The 18,994-nt window shown below is 44.7% G+C and overlaps 1 protein-coding gene across 2 annotated transcripts in view; it reads right to left on the minus strand.

Moving 5' to 3' along the window:
• Positions 1–8,179, minus strand: part of LOC142160089 (uncharacterized) — a 122,090-nt gene extending 113,911 nt beyond the window's left edge. For both annotated transcript variants that reach the window (XM_075215022.1, XM_075215020.1), the window contains exons 1-2: positions 8,113–8,179; positions 2,765–2,930 (exon numbers count right to left, since the gene is read on the minus strand). In XM_075215022.1, coding sequence (XP_075071123.1) covers positions 2,765–2,842 — 78 coding nt within the window. In that variant the 5' untranslated portion in view covers positions 2,843–2,930; positions 8,113–8,179. The remainder of the gene's footprint in view (positions 1–2,764; positions 2,931–8,112) is intronic.
• Between the last annotated feature and the right edge of the window lie 10,815 nt (positions 8,180–18,994).

The following is an 18,994-nucleotide window of genomic DNA, read 5'->3' on the forward strand; positions in this document are numbered from 1 at the left end:
AGTCGTTCCTTATATCTCAGGTCTAATTTCCACAGTCTTTCCCCTCCCTGGGCAATACCCTGAGTCTATTCTTCTTAACCATTGGTCAGTGCAGGACTAGGGGGTTTGGACAGGGCAGTGAAGATGAGCTGTCCTTTCACAGAAGCCCCCTGCTGGGATGCAGACAGAATGTCTGGACTAGTCCTAAGGAGAACAATTGATACTAATTGGCTTCCCCTACTTCCAAGGATAAGGTAGCAATGAGCCCCTCCTAAAATTAACCCCTTACACTACTTTGTGATGTCACAGGGTCCCCAGCTGTTCCATGCTTCCTGTAGAGGAAAAAGGGGGGAGAATGACTGCAGCTCCAGCCCTCTCACCTGTATCCTGGACACCACTTGATCTTTACCCATAACCCTCGTGGCTTCAGTTTAAGGACAATGAATAACATTACTGCAAGTCATCAATATATAATACACAATGTACATATTTACATTGAACTACAATGTCCCCTTAACCACATGTAATTGGACAATGCAGTTGTAGTCTGGTGAGCTGGGGAACAAAAGCAAGGGCTATAAAAAGTACTATAATACACATTATGTGAGAAACGAGACACAGAATGGTTAGCGTATCAAAGAGCTTCAGCAAGCAGCAAGGCAGGGATCTGGCTGCTTTCCCCCTGGTACTGTTTTCAGCCAGGGGGGGGGGGGGGGGGGGGGGAGTCAGAACCCAATGCAGGAACCGTGAGAGTGGTTTTATGCGGGAGATTGAAAAGATAAATCTCTAGCATCAGACAGACTGGCACCAGGCAGAAGAGTGGGCTGAGCCCCCCTCTCCCTAGAAGCTTGTGGACAGGGCTGAAGTACACTCCTCCCTGCCACTAGCTTTAATGTTAAAAGGCGTTAACCCCTCTGGGCTGATTCACCTGCAGGCTGCATGAATCAGCCCGGATTGGTTAAAGGGACATGAAGCTGGATTACCTCCTGCCAAGCTAGTGTCCAAAACTGTATAAAAAGAGCCCTGTTTTACAGTGAAATGTATTATTCCAACTGTTCCTTTCTGGATATCACTAGTGCCTCAAAGTAGTGCATGTAACTGTCCTTTTTAGGACTTCCTGAGCTAATAAGGAACTTGCCTTGACACCTACTTACCTGCTAAAATTCCTGTGACCACAGAGTAGACCAATCTAATCCATTATCTGGTTGTTCTGAGGTTGGGACCCTGCATTCAGTACCTACGCTCTGCCCGCTCCAGTGCAGCTCTGGCCAGTGTGATAGGTAATGGTTAAACATCCATAGCAACCCTGATCTGAAGGCAAGAGGTCAGGTGTACCAGCAAGTGGGTACACTAACAGTGAGAGTTACCTAGAAGGACGTGGTTCTAGGTGCCACTAAGGAGACTAGTGGTGGCAGCAGCAAAAACCCCTCCTACTGCAGTTAGAGGGCGCATTTGGGAGAAAGAAAGGGGACAGTGGCAAGCAAGCCCAGTCGGCAGGGTGGAATCACGTCTTTCCAGAAAAGGTGAATTTTAGGGCATTCCCACCACATGTAGAGTGGTGTCCCATCTGTGCCACTTGCTGGTGGCACAGGAGGTCCATCCCATCACAGTAAGTATCTAGGAGGTCTTCAACTACCCCATTTCACCACATACTATGATGCCAACATGTTACGCTGGATTCTGGAGTAGACAAGAGAAGACAAACAGTTGGTTGCAATAGAGGAATTATCCCTCTCTGCTCTGCTCAGTTTGGCCATGGCTTTCCATACTGCCTACTTTATAGCACCAAAGAATTAACCCTAATTTGTTATGCTGGAGCTAGTTAAGTGAGCAAAAACACATCTCCTCATTAATCTCCCCTTTTACACCACTGTTTGCAAAGTGTGTTTAGGCTTTGGTCCCAATTGCAGGTCTCCACATTGGCCAGCGTGTACTTTGGAGCTCTGGCTACTTGCAAATGAAACACTTTCTAAGCAAAGGAGAAATGCATAAGGCACCAGGGTGATGGCTCACACCACACATAATAATGTGCACTGGCCCTTCACACATACTGGCCAGTACTTATAAACTATTAACTAAGAACCCTATCTGAAAATTTCCAAAATTCATTAGAGACTGGGAGCGACTCCTAGGTGACTTAGTCAGGGAAAATCACTGGCCTTATATATTCTGAATGCCCTAAAATTTTCCATTTCTGGAAAGACGTGATGCCACCTTCAAAGAGATCATGACAAGTGAGGTACCTTACAGTCCGAGATTTTGGCTTCTAAATCTAGTCTACGTGGCAATAGCTCAACATAAGAAGACTCTACTGAAATACCCAAAACAGTGGGGCAAAGGCTGTGACACTGGTGCAATGGAGATCGCCATCACCTCTAAATTTGAGATAGTGGTTTACAAGACTGGCCTTTTATATCAGTATAGATGTGCAATTTGGTCTAGATGGATACAGTTCAATGAGTCTAAGAGGTTCAGTACATTATGTAGCAGGATCTAACTGATGACAGTCGTTGTAAGCATCCCTCAATATACCAAATCACTACTGGCAGCCTTGGGACATCTTTGAGGCCAGAAAAACTAGAGGAGGGGCCTATCTCCCTCACCTCTCCAGTCATATCCCTGTTATATTACTACAGATAACAGTGATATCACAGACTCCCTCACCTCTCCAATCATATCCTGTTATATTACTACAGATAACGGTGATGTCACAGGGTTACTCACCTCTCCAGTCATATCACTGTTATATTACTACAGATAACAGTGATGTCACAGGGTTCCTCACCTCTCCAGTCAGCAGGCAGATGATCTCCAGGGTGAGATTTAATATCCTCTTAGTCTTGTGAATCTTCTTCTTGTCCATCCTCAGTGAATTAGTAATAATTACAGGACACGCCTCACTCTTGGATGACTTCTAATAAAGACTCTCTGGTTCCTCAACGCACAATTGTCTAGGAAAAAAAACAAATTAATTATAAACATCACATGAATATATAATATTATAGATAATATATAATATTTTTACAAATATGTAAAAATGAAACATCAAGTGACCTGTTTTACCCCAGTCATACAGCCCTGGTCAGTGACTGTCAGACGTTCCTCAGATTCCTGCTCAGTGACCTTCAGACAATGATGTAGGATAGGTGAGCTTGAAAAGGTGAGTTTTGGGTGATTGTTTGAAGGATCGAAGGTTGGGGGAGAGTTGAGTGAGGTGGGATAGGTTGTTCCAAAGAATGGTGGCACCATGGCAGAAGTCTGGGAGGTGAGCATGGGAGGAAGTAATGAGAGGTGAATTGAGGCAGAGCGGAGTGGTCGTGTAGGTATGGACCTCGAGACAAGGTCAGAGATACAAGAGGGAGGTTAGTTAGTGTGTTTAGTTCCAAGTGCCCACAAGGCTATCTGTATTCCCCAACATAGGCTAGTTGCCAGAGATTTGGCTTATATTATGGAAAAGATTGCTTGTCATTAGTATCACTACATTGATGATATTATGCTTTTTGGACAAACAGAATAAATGGTGAATAAAGACCTAGAGACTTGACACAATATATAACATAAACAGGATGGAGAGTTATTACTTCCAAAGTGCATGGACCTGCACAATCAGGGACATTTGTGAGAATGATCTTGTTTGGCCCAAAGAGAGTAATACCACAGCCAGTCCTTGGTGCTATTCATCAACTAAAATCCCCACAAAATACCTACCTACAATGTCACCAGAAATAAAACAGAGCTTGTATAGACCAGTAAACAAGCCATCAGAGAACACAACCCACTGGGCCCTCTACAACCAGATCAACCTTTTACCTTGGATGTCACAGAGCACGGAATGTCCTGGGACCTATGGCAGAAATCTCCACAGAGTGGTACCAGGAATATTCCTACTGGATTCCGGGCCAAGCACTTCGCACCAGCCCACAGAAGATACTATCCTTTGGAAAAACAGCTATTAGCAGTATACACAGCATTGCAACATGTTGAAACAATGACCAAGCAATTGCATGTGACTATAAGGACTGATCTACCTATGGCAGGTTGGGTGAGACAGGAAGGACTGGGCGCAAGAACAGCAGCTACCCAGAAGCCCACACTACGGAAATATAAATGGTATCCAAGTAGAGAGATGGAGTGACATCACAAGGACCGGCAGAAACTAGCACCCAGTTAGCAGGGGTGGTGTCTTTCCAAGCACATGAATTGGAGACCTGCATTACAGATAGGAGGAGGACCGGTGGAAGAGGCACCTTTTAGGCACAATTAGTAGAAGAATTGAAAGCAGTGGCCTGGTTCACTGATGGATCATCATACTTTACACAAAAGGGAAGAACATGGACAACAGCTGCAAAAGCCCGGTGATTTGGCTTTGTGCAGAGACTTTCAATCAGACACAGTACAGGGACAGTAGCAGTTATAGTAGCTGCATGCCACATAGTATATAACTACTCCAAAGTGATCCTAACAGTGACCGGAGGCTCCATATATATTATAGGAGCCTGTGCCCCCAACAATAAGTTCCTGCATGGCCGTGCAGAGAATAAAACAAAGAACCTGCATATGTATATGAGTCCTGCTTGCATGTATATATGTCTACAAGTGCATACTACATAAGAGTGCATACTGCTGATACAAGACAGAGGACTGCTGTACTAGAAGTATACCAGCTGTGAGCACCTGCATATGAGTCCTGCCTGCATGTATGTATGTATGTTTGTCTACAAGTGCATACTACATAAGAGTGTATACTGCTGATACAAGACAGAGGACTGCTTTACTAGAAGTATACCAGCTGTGAGCACCTGCATATGTATTTGAGTCCTGCCTGCATGTATATATGTCTACAAGTGCATACTACATAAGAGTGTATACTGCTGATACAAGACAGAGGACTGCTGTACTAGAAGTATACCAGCTGTGAGCACCTGCATAATCAAGTGTTGTTACCAAGTTCAATAAACAGCAACTTGTTTAAGTCAAAAGCGTTTGTGGCTTCACATCCACCTAACACCGCTCACACCTTTCACATCACCAGAGGTATAACCAATAGAAATAACTTATTGTAGGAATTTATTTCAATTAGTGATGTAAGCGCCTCTGTATATTGTTGCAAATGTACTTATTTCTGGTATTAGAAATGCACTGATTTCTGATGCAGTAGATATATGTGTGGAAGAAATGTGTTTCTGTAACTGTCTGAAGAAAGGATCCCATGCTAATTAATTATTTTCATGTGAGTGACCAACACTTTTTAGCCTGAATACACAGAAAGGAGTCGTTACCTTTCATCCTGTCTTGTTAATAAGATAGAGAAACTGCATGAATAATGCAAACAGCAAGTGATTTAGGAAATCGCAGATTGGTGTACAGACTCCCTCACCTCTCCAGTCATATCCCTGTTATATTACTACAGATAACAGTGATGTCACAGACTCCCTCACCTCTCCAGTCATATCCTGTTATATTACTACAGATAACAGTGATATCACAGACTCCCTCACCTCTCCAGTCATATCCCTGTTATATTACTACAGATAACAGTGATGTCACAGACTCCCTCACCTCTCCAGTCATATCCTGTTATATTACTACAGATAACAGTGATGTCACAGACTCCCTCACCTCTCCAGTCATATCCCTGTTATATTACTACAGATAACAGTGATGTCACAGACTCCCTCACCTCTCCAGTCATATCCTGTTATATTACTACAGATACCAGTGATGTCACAGACTCCCTCACCTCTCCAGTCATATCCTGTTATATTACTACAGATACCAGTGATGTCACAGACTCCATCACCTCTCCAGTCATATCCCTGTTATATTACTACAGATAACAGTGATGTCACAGACTCCCTCACCTCTCCAGTCATATCCTGTTATATTACTACAGATAACAGTGATGTCACAGACTCCCTCACCTCTCCAGTCATATCCCTGTTATATTACTACAGATAACAGTGATGTCACAGACTCCCTCACCTCTCCAGTCATATCCTGTTATATTACTACAGATAACAGTGATGTCACAGACTCCCTCACCTCTCCAGTCATATCCTGTTATATTACTACAGATAACAGTGATGTCACAGACTCCCTCACCTCTCCAGTCATATCCGTTATATTACTACAGATAACAGTGATGTCACAGACTCCCTCACCTCTCCAGTCATATCCTGTTATATTACTACAGATAACAGTGATGTCACAGACTCCCTCACCTCTCCAGTCATATCCTGTTATATTACTACAGATAACAGTGATGTCACAGACTCCCTCACCTCTCCAGTCATATCCCTGTTATATTACTACAGATAACAGTGATGTCACAGACTCCCTCACCTCTCCAGTCATATCCTGTTATATTACTACAGATAACAGTGATGTCACAGACTCCCTCACCTCTCCAGTCATATCCGTTATATTACTACAGATAACAGTGATGTCACAGACTCCCTCACCTCTCCAGTCATATCCTGTTATATTACTACAGATAACAGTGATGTCACAGACTCCCTCACCTCTCCAGTCATATCCCTGTTATATTACTACAGATAACAGTGATGTCACAGACTCCCTCATCTCTCCAGTCATATCCCTGTTATATTACTACAGATAACAGTGATGTCACAGACTCCCTCACCTCTCCAGTCATATCCTGTTATATTACTACAGATAACAGTGATGTCACAGACTCCCTCACCTCTCCAGTCATATCCCTGTTATATTACTACAGATAACAGTGATGTCACAGACTCCCTCACCTCTCCAGTCATATCCCTGTTATATTACTATAGATAACAGTGATGTCACAGACTCCCTCATCTCTCCAGTCATATCCCTGTTATATTACTACAGATAACAGTGATGTCACAGACTCCCTCACCTCTCCAGTCATATCCTGTTATATTACTACAGATAACAGTGATGTCACAGACTCCCTCACCTCTCCAGTCATATCCCTGTTATATTACTACAGATAACAGTGATGTCACAGACTCCCTCACCTCTCCAGTCATATCCCTGTTATATTACTACAGATAACAGTGATGTCACAGACTCCCTCACCTCTCCAGTCATATCCTGTTATATTACTACAGATAACAGTGATGTCACAGACTCCCTCACCTCTCCAGTCATATCCTGTTATATTACTACAGATAAGATTGATGTATATTAAAAATGTCACAACTGTATTATAATAACAGGACACCAGAGTCTGCTCCATCTGTACTATAATAACAGGACACCAGAGACTGCTCCACCTGTACTATAATAACAGAACACCAGTCTGCTCCACCTGTACTATAATAACAGGACACCAGAGTCTGCTCCACCTGTACTATAATAACAGGACACCAGAGACTGCTCCACCTGTACTATAATAACAGGACACCAGAGACTGCTCCACCTGTACTATAATAACAGGACACCAGAGACTGCTCCACCTGCACTATAATAACAGGACACCAGAGACTGCTCCACCTGTACTATAATAACAGGACACCAGAGACTGCTCCACCTGTACCATAATAACAGGACACCAGAGACTGCTCCACCTGTACCATAATAACAGGACACCAGAGACTGCTCCACCTGTACCATAATAACAGGACACCACAGTCTGCTCTACCTGTACTATAATAACAGGACACCAGAGACTGCTCCACCTGTACTATAATAACAGGACACCAGTGTCTGCTCCTCCTGTACTATAATAACAGGACACCAGAGACTGCTCCACCTGTACTATAATAACAGGACACCAGAGACTGCTCCACCTGTACTATAATAACAGGACACCAGAGACTGCTCCACCTGTACTATAATAACAGGACACCAGAGCCTGCTCCACCTGTACTATAATAACAGGACACCAGAGACTGCCCCACCTGTACTATAATAACAGGACACCAGAGACTGCTCCACCTGTACTATAATAACAGAACACCAGAGACTGCTCCTCCTGTACTATAATAAAAGGGGCAGTTTCAGCTGTATTACAATAAGTAATGTAATAATACAACAATATAATCTATCTATATACTATAACAATCCAGATGTATAATAATAACACCCATACACTGCAGTAAGAGGACACCAGAGGCTGCTGTATAATATAACAGTAATTACCTGTAGCTGCTGCCAGACACAACAATGTCTCCTCTGCTTCCTGCTCAGGACCACCCGGAAGTTGTTGTTTCCTATTCATATTTCTTTCCGGTGTTTGGAACGCAAGTCTAGAAGTCACGTGGAACGCTCCGGAAATCGTGTGGACCGCACAAACCGGAAGTTAGCTGGAACGCACAGGCCGAAAGTGTTGTGTTGTACATCTTCCGGATGATGTGACAGTGGCTAACATGTAGTAAGTACTTAGATATAAAGAGCTATACTGATAAATGTATCACATAGATAACATACAATAAGGATATCAGTTGTTATGTCAGCTGTGTGTGGTCTGTGTGTTATCTATCCTCACGTCTCCCCCATTATCTATCCTCACGTCTCCCCCATTATCTATCCTCACGTCTCCCCCATTATCTATCCTCACGTCTCCCCCATTATCTATCCTCACGTCTCCCCCATTATCTATCCTCACGTCTCCCCCATTATCTATCCTCACGTCTCCCCCATTATGTATCCTCACGTCTCCCCCATTATCTATCCTCACGTCTCCCCATTATCTATCCTCACGTCTCCCCCATTGTCTATCCTCACGTCTCCCCCATTATCTATCCTCACGTCTCCCCCATTATGTATCCTCACGTCTCCCCCATTATGTATCCTCACGTCTCCCCCATTATCTATCCTCACGTCTCCCCCATTATGTATCCTCACGTCTCCCCCATTATCTATCCTCACGTCTCCCCATTATCTATCCTCACGTCTCCCCCATTGTCTATCCTCACGTCTCCCCCATTATCTATCCTCACGTCTCCCCCATTATCTATCCTCACGTCTCCCCCATTATCTATCCTCACGTCTCCCCCATTATCTATCCTCACGTCTCCCCCATTATCTATCCTCACGTCTCCCCCATTATCTATCCTCACGTCTCCCCCATTATCTATCCTCACGTCTCCCCCATTGTCTATCCTCACGTCTCCCCCATTGTCTATCCTCACGTCTCCCCCATTATGTATCCTCACGTCTCCCCCATTATGTATCCTCACGTCTCCCCCATTATCTATCCTCACGTCTCCCCATTATCTATCCTCACGTCTCCCCCATTGTCTATCCTCACGTCTCCCCCATTATCTATCCTCACGTCTCCCCCATTATCTATCCTCACGTCTCCCCCATTATCTATCCTCACGTCTCCCCCATTATCTATCCTCACGTCTCCCCCATTATCTATCCTCACGTCTCCCCCATTGTCTATCCTCACGTCTCCCCCATTGTCTATCCTCACGTCTCCCCCATTGTCTATCCTCACGTCTCCCCCATTGTCTATCCTCACGTCTCCCCCATTGTCTATCCTCACGTCTCCCCCATTATGTATCCTCACGTCTCCCCCATTATGTATCCTCACGTCTCCCCCATTATGTATCCTCACGTCTCCCCCATTATGTATCCTCACGTCTCCCCCATTATGTATCCTCACGTCTCCCCCATTATGTATCCTCACGTCTCCCCCATTATGTATCCTCACGTCTCCCCCATTATGTATCCTCACGTCTCCCCCATTATGTATCCTCACGTCTCCCCCATTATCTATTCTCACGTCTCCCCCATTATCTATCCTCACGTCTCCCCCATTATCTATCCTCACGTCTCCCCCATTATCTATTCTCACGTCTCCCCCATTATCTATCCTCACGTCTCCCCCATTATTTATCCTCACGTCTCCCCCATTATTTATCCTCACGTCTCCCCCATTATCTATCCTCACGTCTCCCCCATTATCTATCCTCATGTCTCCTCTATTATAAATCCTCATGTCTCCCCCATTATCTATCCTCATGCCCCCCACATCCCTCATTTCATCTCAAGTCCTACTCTCTCCCTCACCTCATGTCTCCCCCCATCCCTCGCTTTATTTCATATCCCCAATGAATGCCTTGAGATTCAAAGATGAATACTTAGAGCCCTTTGCCTGGCTAGGTCATTAGCCAATTCTATGGCTGAGACTTCTCAGCTTGTCCATTTCCGGGAGGGAGGTCTTCCCCAAGTTTCCCACGGATCTTCTGGGAGTTTGGCGGATATAGCGTCTGAAGCTCTAGGCCAGGGCCCTGTGGTGGGATTTGGGTGAGAAGTCTAGTGACTTCAGTGCAGGGCCTGATTATGGTTACCTCCTCTTTAGAGAGGATGCTGGAATCTGCTACACCATCATCCTTGCGTAATTGCTCGAGTGTGGTGGTGCCCTGAACTGGAAATGAGTCCAATTCTGACGATTTCTCCCACGAGGAGAGCAAAGTGATTGTTGGGTCGAATGTTGAGGACTCCTCTTTTTGGGAAGATGTCCTTTCTTACTGTCAGGGTAGCAGAGAAGCTGATATGGCCTGTGCATCTGGTTTTGCTTGTCCCAGTGACTGTAGTCCCTGAGACCAGGGCCGGACTGGCCATCTGGCAATTCTGGCAAATGCAAGAAGGGCCGATGGCTAGATGGGCTGGCCCCATTCATTGGCGCACAGACTGTCATGCTGGAACCCGGCATGACAATCTGTGCGCGGACTAATGGGGCCCGCCCTACACTGACTTCCTGGTGGCCGAGACTAATGTTGCGTTTAAGAAGAATTTGGAGTCGCTTCCTTGTCTTGTTTGGGGCTGTATTTAATAACATCATCAGTCAGGCAACAGGAGGTAAAAGTATTTTCTTTCCTGTTAATGCTCCCACATCCAAAGTCTTCAAGTTTCACTCCTTTCACTTCTCCGGTAGAGGGAGGAGTCATCAACTCAGAGGGCAGTCTTCCACACCCAAAGATGGTTTTCAGCTAGACGTCCAGTAGCATGAGGGATGTGTTGGCGCCCCAGCATCCGCTGTGGTGTAAGACTCTCTACTACTCTTCCGGGATCAGTGTTTCCAGTCTACTACAAATGCCTGAATGAGAGGAATCATGAATTGGGGATACATGATTGATCTTCTCAGGTCCCCCCTCCTGATGGTTTTGCATTCACTCCCTGATTTCGTCAGGAGTGGTTATTCCAGTTCCAGACTATCAAAGAGGTTTGGGGTTTTAATTCAACCTGTTTTTGTTTCAAAAACCCGATGATTCGTTCAGGCCGATTCTCATTCTAAAATTTTTGAACACCCAGCTTTCCCATGCCCTATCCCTTCCCTTCACCCTAACTCTCCCACGGTCTCTCATTTCCTCTGCTCCTGTGCCCACTCTCTGCCTCATCTCCCCCTCTCTCTTCCTTTTCATAGCATACCCTCTCCGCTATTTCCTTTAGCTGCGTTTCTGATGGCTGCCTTCTGTTCCTACCAATCCACTACACCCCCGGAGTAGATTACAATTGTCCAGACGAGAGATGATAAACAAGTGCATAAGGGTCTTAGTTGCCTCCAGGGTGAGAAAGGGTCTAATCCTGGCGATGTGGATACAGCAAGATTGGTAGAGGATTGAATATTTGGAGTGAAAGAGAGGGAAGAGTCAAGGATAGCTCCTAGGCATTGAACTTGGGGGACAGAGTATGGTTTAATATTGTCAACAGACAGAGAGATCAGGTTAAGTGAATGGACACAGCAACTAATAACCCCTATATATAACCTATGGCACCAGATGTTGTTCACAGCTGTGAGTGAGGTAGAATCAGGAAACTCGCAGCTATGTCAGGATCCATCCGTCCCTATTAGACTCCTGCTATTGAAGAAGTTGTGAAGCAGGGTCTTGAAGCAAAGAGTGATGTTTATTTCGCTCAAGTGTCCTGACAAGGACAGTTCCACTGATAAAAGGTATCAGTGGTCAGGTCAGATGGAACATCAGAATAATACATTTCAATTTGAAAGAGCTCTGTTTTTATATAGTGTTAGACAGCCTCACAGGCTATTTTTAGAATCGGGATGCAATTTGTTTACCCAAACATGGATTTACTTGTAATGCAAAGCTAACAATATTTACGCTTATCTGTGATATCCTAAAACCTTGCTGTGATTTTCTGCATCTTATTTTGGACACGGTGGACATCTGACAGCTAGTCTAATTACCTCTTCCTTTCCTGTAAGGGGTATTGGACACTCACATAAAAAGGTATAATTAACATGAGATTAGCATGGGTGCTTTCTTCTAACAGTTGCAGAATACACATTTCCTCCAATGAAAAGAATTCCACAAGAACAGTTGCAAAACCCCAAACAAGGCATTTCCTTACACCAAGATATACAAAAGACTTCCTAACTACAGCTTATTGTATCAGATAAAATAAGGCATTTCCTCTAGCAAGGTTAAAACAAACGAATTTCCCTGGTCTCAGAAATAAATATTTCCCTTACCAAAATATACACAATATCAAAAAATAAGTACATTTGCAATTATATAAATAAGCGCCCTGCGCTATTTCCTTTTAAATTTATACCATAAGTTATTTATAAGTGATCCAGTCACAACACCTATCCTAATACTAATGTGCTTTTAACAGGGTGTTCTCAGATCATGTTCTCAGGATGCTGGTGTAATTGGGGCCAGAATGTATGTTTCAGGGTTTCATCTTGCCAAACTCTCTGTCTCAAGGCTTGGAAGGGGGATGCTGAATCATAAAAGATTCTTAGTCATTGTCTTTTTTGGGTGATGTCTTATTGTCAAGAGAGAAATTTTCTGCACCTTGAGGAGGACAGCATAGAGGAAAACAGGTTGAGGTAGAAAAGAAACAACCAAGTTCACAGACAAACAATCTGCTCACCTGGTATTGTCTGTGGTGTGAGCCAACCTGCTACTCTACCGGGATCGTTGGTTCATTTTCACTGCTGGGCATTATGAATCAGGGATTATCACAGGATGGACATTAACTCTTATGTTCTGGTGTGAGATTACAATGATTGACAGGCAACAGTTGTAAAAAGGGATAATACAAATGTTTAGTATAAAAGAAACATTTGAAAGCAAAAGATACTTAGTTGTGTAATTCATTTTAACTGCTGAATAATGTCTTGATGTGAGGAGCCCCGTTGCTTTGATAGCAGTCAGTGAAATTAGGATAGTTTGTTGGACACAGCTTTTCAGACGATGTTCCAATTGAAGCTACCGCTGTGGCTATCAGCTGCCTATTAAACTTCTGAATCCTAACCCCCTTCTCCCCCAGAGACTAGTTAAATCCAGTCCTGGACATATAGAAATGTCCTTGAACTAACAGGGATCATTGTATGAATGTTATCTTAAATGATCGGAGAGGGCTTGCATAAGACACACACACAATCCTGTTAACCCTTTACATCACAGGGATACATCATCTACCTCCTGGAACGGTGTCTATGGACATCAAATATGCCTCTTAGCATGTTACAAATTAGGAAAGTCACCAGTAATCATACCAAGGGTGGAATATTGTGCCTTTTGAATTACTTTAACAGGCACACTCAGCATCACAGAGAGTGTCCTTTCTACTCAGACATCTTCCATTGTCTTGCAGAGAGAATGGGTCAGCCAGACATCAACATGATGTCTTCCAGGTGGAACCACAAGATGAAACCATTCAGCTTCATGACAAGGGACCAACATGTGTTCCTTCATCAACAATATGGTGGTCCCTTGAGACATGCAGCTTTTTTATCTGTTCCCTTTGGTGGCAGTGCTTCTGCATAGTCCAATGAGGTAAAAAAGAAAGGGTTCCGATGCTAATTTACCACCACGGATTAGTGCATTTGGATTTAACCTTTGAAGCCATGATTCTTACTAAAAAAAAGGTCTTTGATAGTTGCTCAGATTTAGAAAGACTGTCTCTGCTAGGAATTATCATAGGATTTGGAGATCTACATTTCCTGTTGTGAGAAGAGTTCGTTTCCTGCTGCTACTTTTCATTTGGATAAAGTTCCTTAATGGTTCAACTTCCCGGACTCTCTTTGTTCTGTCAAAAGAGGGAGGCATTCTTAACTCAGGTACAGACTTTTTTGCAGGGTGTCACGATTCAGAACTTATTTGAGACTGCGTGACGTCACTCATTGGATGCTGTTGGGTCATAGATCTAAGTAAATAGGACATTATAGTTTAGAAAGTCGGAGGATATCTTTTGGTCCTCTATGACACCTACAAAAAAAGCCTTGCCAATCTGCTGTAGATGGAAACCTTATAAACACAATGGTCCAAATATTATAGGCTTGTTTTAAAATTAAACACTATTGGTAGACAATCAGGGGCAGGCTGGTCTGGGGGGCAGGGGAGCATATGTCCCCCGGGCCATACTCATAGTGAACTATCTTGGGCTGGGTCACTGGGCCACTGGCTTTTTTTTTTTTATTAATATCGGCTGCTAAGTCAAGTCTTGCCCCCCGGGCTAAAATTTGCCAGCCCTCCCCTGTAGGCAATTAGTGGTTAGTGGTGTTGGTTAGTGGTGTTGAAATTTCCCATTGATGTGGTCTGGATATTACTGTATTACAGATAGTTTAAGGTTGGAATATATTGCTTAGTAAATGAAAAATAGTGAGCCTGATAAAATGGACCTACTATGCCACCCTGTCTGTTGTTGCTGGGGATCGGCTGGTTTTGCCTTGTCACTGTCCCCATTTCTTTATTCCAAATGTGCCCTCTAACCGAAGTAGGAGGGGCTTTTGCTGCTTTCACCACTAGGCTCCTTAGCGGCACCTAGAACCATATCCTTCTGGGTAACACTTCGCTGCTAGTGTACCCCCTTGCTGGTACACATGGGATGGTACTCCTGACCTCTTGCCTTCAGATCAGGGTGGATGGTTCTTCCTGGCCTCTCACACTGGCCAGAGTTGCAGGGTAGCGGGCAGAGCGTTGTTACTGGATGCAGGGTCCCAACCACAGAACAGATGAATAACGGATTAGATTGGTCTAATTTGTGGTCACAGGAATTACAGCAGGTAAGTAGGCGTCAAGGCAGGTTCTTTAAGCAGTGATGTTTTATTAGCTCAGGAAGTCCTAAAAAGTACAGTTACATCCACTAGTTTAAGGTAATAGTGATATCTAGAAAGGTACAGATGCAAGTACAGTTTAGTGTTACACTGTGTAATACTGTGTAACACTGTAACACAGTGTAAAACAGTTCTGGGACACTAGCTTGGCAGGAGGTAATCCAGCCTCCTGCCTCTTTAACCAATCCAGATTGATTCATGCACCTTTTTACATTGCTGCTTGTGGCAAAGGGGAGTGTACTCCCCCACCCCCCTGTCCAGGAGCTGCCAGGGAGAGGGCGGCTCAGCCCACTCTCCTCCCTGGTGCCTCTCTGTCTGGGGCAGGAGATTTGTCTTTTAAATCTCCAGCCTAACACTACTTTCAGGGAACCTGCATCATGTTCTGGCTCTTCCCCCTGGCTCAAAACAGTACCAGAGGGGAGGCAGCCAGATCCCGGGGCAGCAGTCCCTGCCCTGCTGCTACCTGAAGCTCTTTGAGCTCCAGTATGTGGCTTTGCCTCCTTGGATCCCTAGGAGGCGCTGTACTTTCTGGACCTAATTGATTCCAGGAGGCTGCCCCTGCAGCCCCCGCTGGACCACCAGGGATAGGTAAGTATTTTCTATTCTTCTACACATATACACATCCATTATATATATATATAGAAAAACACACATATTTACCCTCTTGGCGCTATAGCGCCTACCCATTAAAAATTTAAATAATATACATTTAATATACATGTTTGCTTTCAACTCCTCCGGTGCCGGGGCGGTTAATATCCGGAGTCCATTTAAAGACACGTGTGACCACCGGTACCTGCCTGGACCCGGCCACAGTGATTAATCTCTGTTTTCTTTATCAAGCTATGGGGTTGCGTAGGTTAATGTGCACATAATATCTGATGATCACAAAAAAGAACAATGTATTCAATCACCGTATGTCTCCTACAGATGGATCCATTTACAGAAATACCCCAGAGAAATTGTCCAGTGCCCTCTTTTCACAGGATTGTACAGAGGAAAATCACAGTTTCCCACAGGAGTATCAGGTAGATGGGATTTAAGTTCTCTTGAAATACCAAAGTGACTCTTCACTATATGTTCTGTAGAGAAACTATGTGTGTCTTATGCATTGTTATTCTACTATTTAATCTCAATGAATGAAATCACCACGGTCGCTCAGTGGTTAGCATTGCGGCCTCACAGCACTGGGGTCATGAATTCAATTCCCAAACAGAGCCTTATCTGTGTGGAGTTTGATTGTTCTCCCCGTATTTGCAAAATATAAGACTGTGTGTGGGATGGATTGTATGGAATATGGCACTATGTAAATAAACGGTTAAATAATAATTGTATTGCTGTGTGGGTTATTTAGAGTGAAGATCTGACTAATATTAAGGTAGAAGACAAAGAGCGAGAAGATGAGACGTATGTGAGGGATGATCAGCAGTGTAAGGAGGAGGAAATCCCTACAGATATCAGCACAGGTCAGTAATAGACACTTATTACAGAAGAGTCACATATTCTCCTTGTTCAGTCACTACAACAATCTCTTATTCTACACCCTCCTCTGTCAGCACAAACTAATGAGGAAAATGTATCTGCTCAGTGGGGGAGTCAGGAGCCATCAGCCCCTATTAGACTCCTGCTCTCCTCCTCACATCATATCATTGTGCTACCAGCCCAGAGATCTGACCAGTCTCCTCCCCACACTCTCTGGTGATTCTCATACATCAGGAGCCATCAGCCCCTATTAGACTCCTGCTCTCCTCCTCACATCATATCATTGTGCTACCAGCCCAGAGATCTGACCACTCTCCTTCTCACTCTCTGGTGATTCTCATACATCAGGAGCCATCAGCCCCTATTAGACTCCTGCTCTCCTCCTCACATCATATCATTGTGCTACCAGCCCAGAGATCTGACCACTCTCCTTCTCACTCTCTGGTGATTCTCATACATCAGGAGCCATCAGCCCCTATTAGACTCCTGCTCTCCTCCTCACATCATATCATTGTGCTACCAGCCCAGAGATCTGACCAGTCTCCTCCCCACACTCTCTGGTGATTCTCATACATCAGGAGCCATCAGCCCCTATTAGACTCCTGCTCTCCTCCTCACATCATATCATTGTGCTACCAGCCCAGAGATCTGACCAGTCTCCTCCCCACACTCTCTGGTGATTCTCATACATCAGGAGCCATCAGCCCCTATTAGACTCCTGCTCTCCTCCTCACATCATATCATTGTGCTACCAGCCCAGAGATCTGACCAGTCTCCTCCCCACACTCTCTGGTGATTCTCATACATCAGGAGCCATCAGTCCCTATTAGACTCCTGCTCTCCTCCTCACATCATATCATTGTGCTACCAGCCCAGAGATCTGACCAGTCTCCTGCCCACACTCTGGTGATTCTCATACATCAGGAGCCATCAGTCCCTATTGGACTCCTGCTCTCCTCCTCACATCATATCATTGTGCTACCAGCCCAGAGATCTGACCAGTCTCCTCCTCACACTCTGGTGATTCTCATACATCAGGAGCCATCAGCCCCTATTAGACTCCTGCTCTCCTCCTCACATCATATCATTGTGCTACCAGCCCAGAGATCTGACCAGTCTCCTCCTCACACTCTCTGGTGATTCTCATACATTAGGAGCCATCAGCCCCTATTAGACTCCTGCTCTCCTTCTCACATCATATCACTGTGCTACCAGCCCAGAGATCTGACCAGTCTCCTCCCCACACTCTGGTGATTCTCATACATCAGGAGCCATCAGCCCCTATTGGACTCCTGCTCTCCTCCTCACATCATATCATTGTGCTACCAGCCCAGAGATCTGACCAGTCTCCTCTCCACACTCTCTGGTGATTCTCATACAACAGGAGCCATTAGCCCCTATTAGACTCCTGCTCTCCTCCTCACATCATATAATTGTGATAACAGCCCAGAGATCTGACTAGTCTCCTCCTCACACTCTCTGGTGATTCTCATACATCAGGAGCCATCAGCCCCTATTAGACTCCTGCTCTCCTCCTCACATCATATCATTGCGCTACCAGCCCACAGATCTGACCAGTCTCCTCCCCGCACTCTGGTGATTCTCATCCATCAGGAGGCATCAGCCCTTATTAGACCCCTGCTGCCCTCCTCACATCATATCATTGTGCTACCAGCCCAGAGATCTGACAAGTCTACTCCCCACACTCTGGTGATTCTCATACAACAGAAGCCATCACCCCCTATTAGACTCCTGCTCTCCTCCTCACATCATATCATTGTGTTACCAGCCCAAAGATCTGACAAGTCTACTCCCCACACTCTGGTGATTCTCATACAACAGAAGCCATCAGCCCCTTTTAGACTCCTCCTCACATCATATCATTGTGCTACCAGCCCAGAGATCTGACCAGTCTCCTCCCCACACTCTCTGGTGATTCTCATAAATCAGGAGCCATCAGCCCCTATTAGACTCCTCCTCACATCATATCATTGTGCTACCAGCCCAGAAATCTGACCAGTCTTCTACCTGCATTGGTTATTGTCATACATCAGTACAAGGGCCGTCACCATAGAGATTCCATCACTGATTAATGGATGAGACCCAGTGTGACATTACCCATCATCATCATCATCATCATTTATTTATATAGCGCCACTAATTGCGCAGCGCTAAGGGTCATGGGACATTACCCATGACCCTTCCTTTGCACTGTCACATGTAGCATTATCCATTATCTTCCTTGTGTAATAATTCCTGAATGTTTGGTTCTCAATATGTGTATACCGACACTGCAATACTACAGCAGAATGGCACCCTTATATCACAATCCCTATCACAGTACACACTTCACACAAACTAAATCTGTCATTGTGCAAAAACTCCTTTCCAATTTCTATACTTGGATGTTCTGTACTCTTCTTCTAATCTGTCTCTGCACTTCCTTACACTTTTTGCTGTAGCCCACCTGTGCCCTTTTCCATTCTCCTACTGTGTCCTGATGCT

This window comes from Mixophyes fleayi, chromosome 6 (assembly GCF_038048845.1).
Source record: "Mixophyes fleayi isolate aMixFle1 chromosome 6, aMixFle1.hap1, whole genome shotgun sequence".
Lineage (NCBI taxonomy): Eukaryota > Metazoa > Chordata > Amphibia > Anura > Limnodynastidae > Mixophyes > Mixophyes fleayi.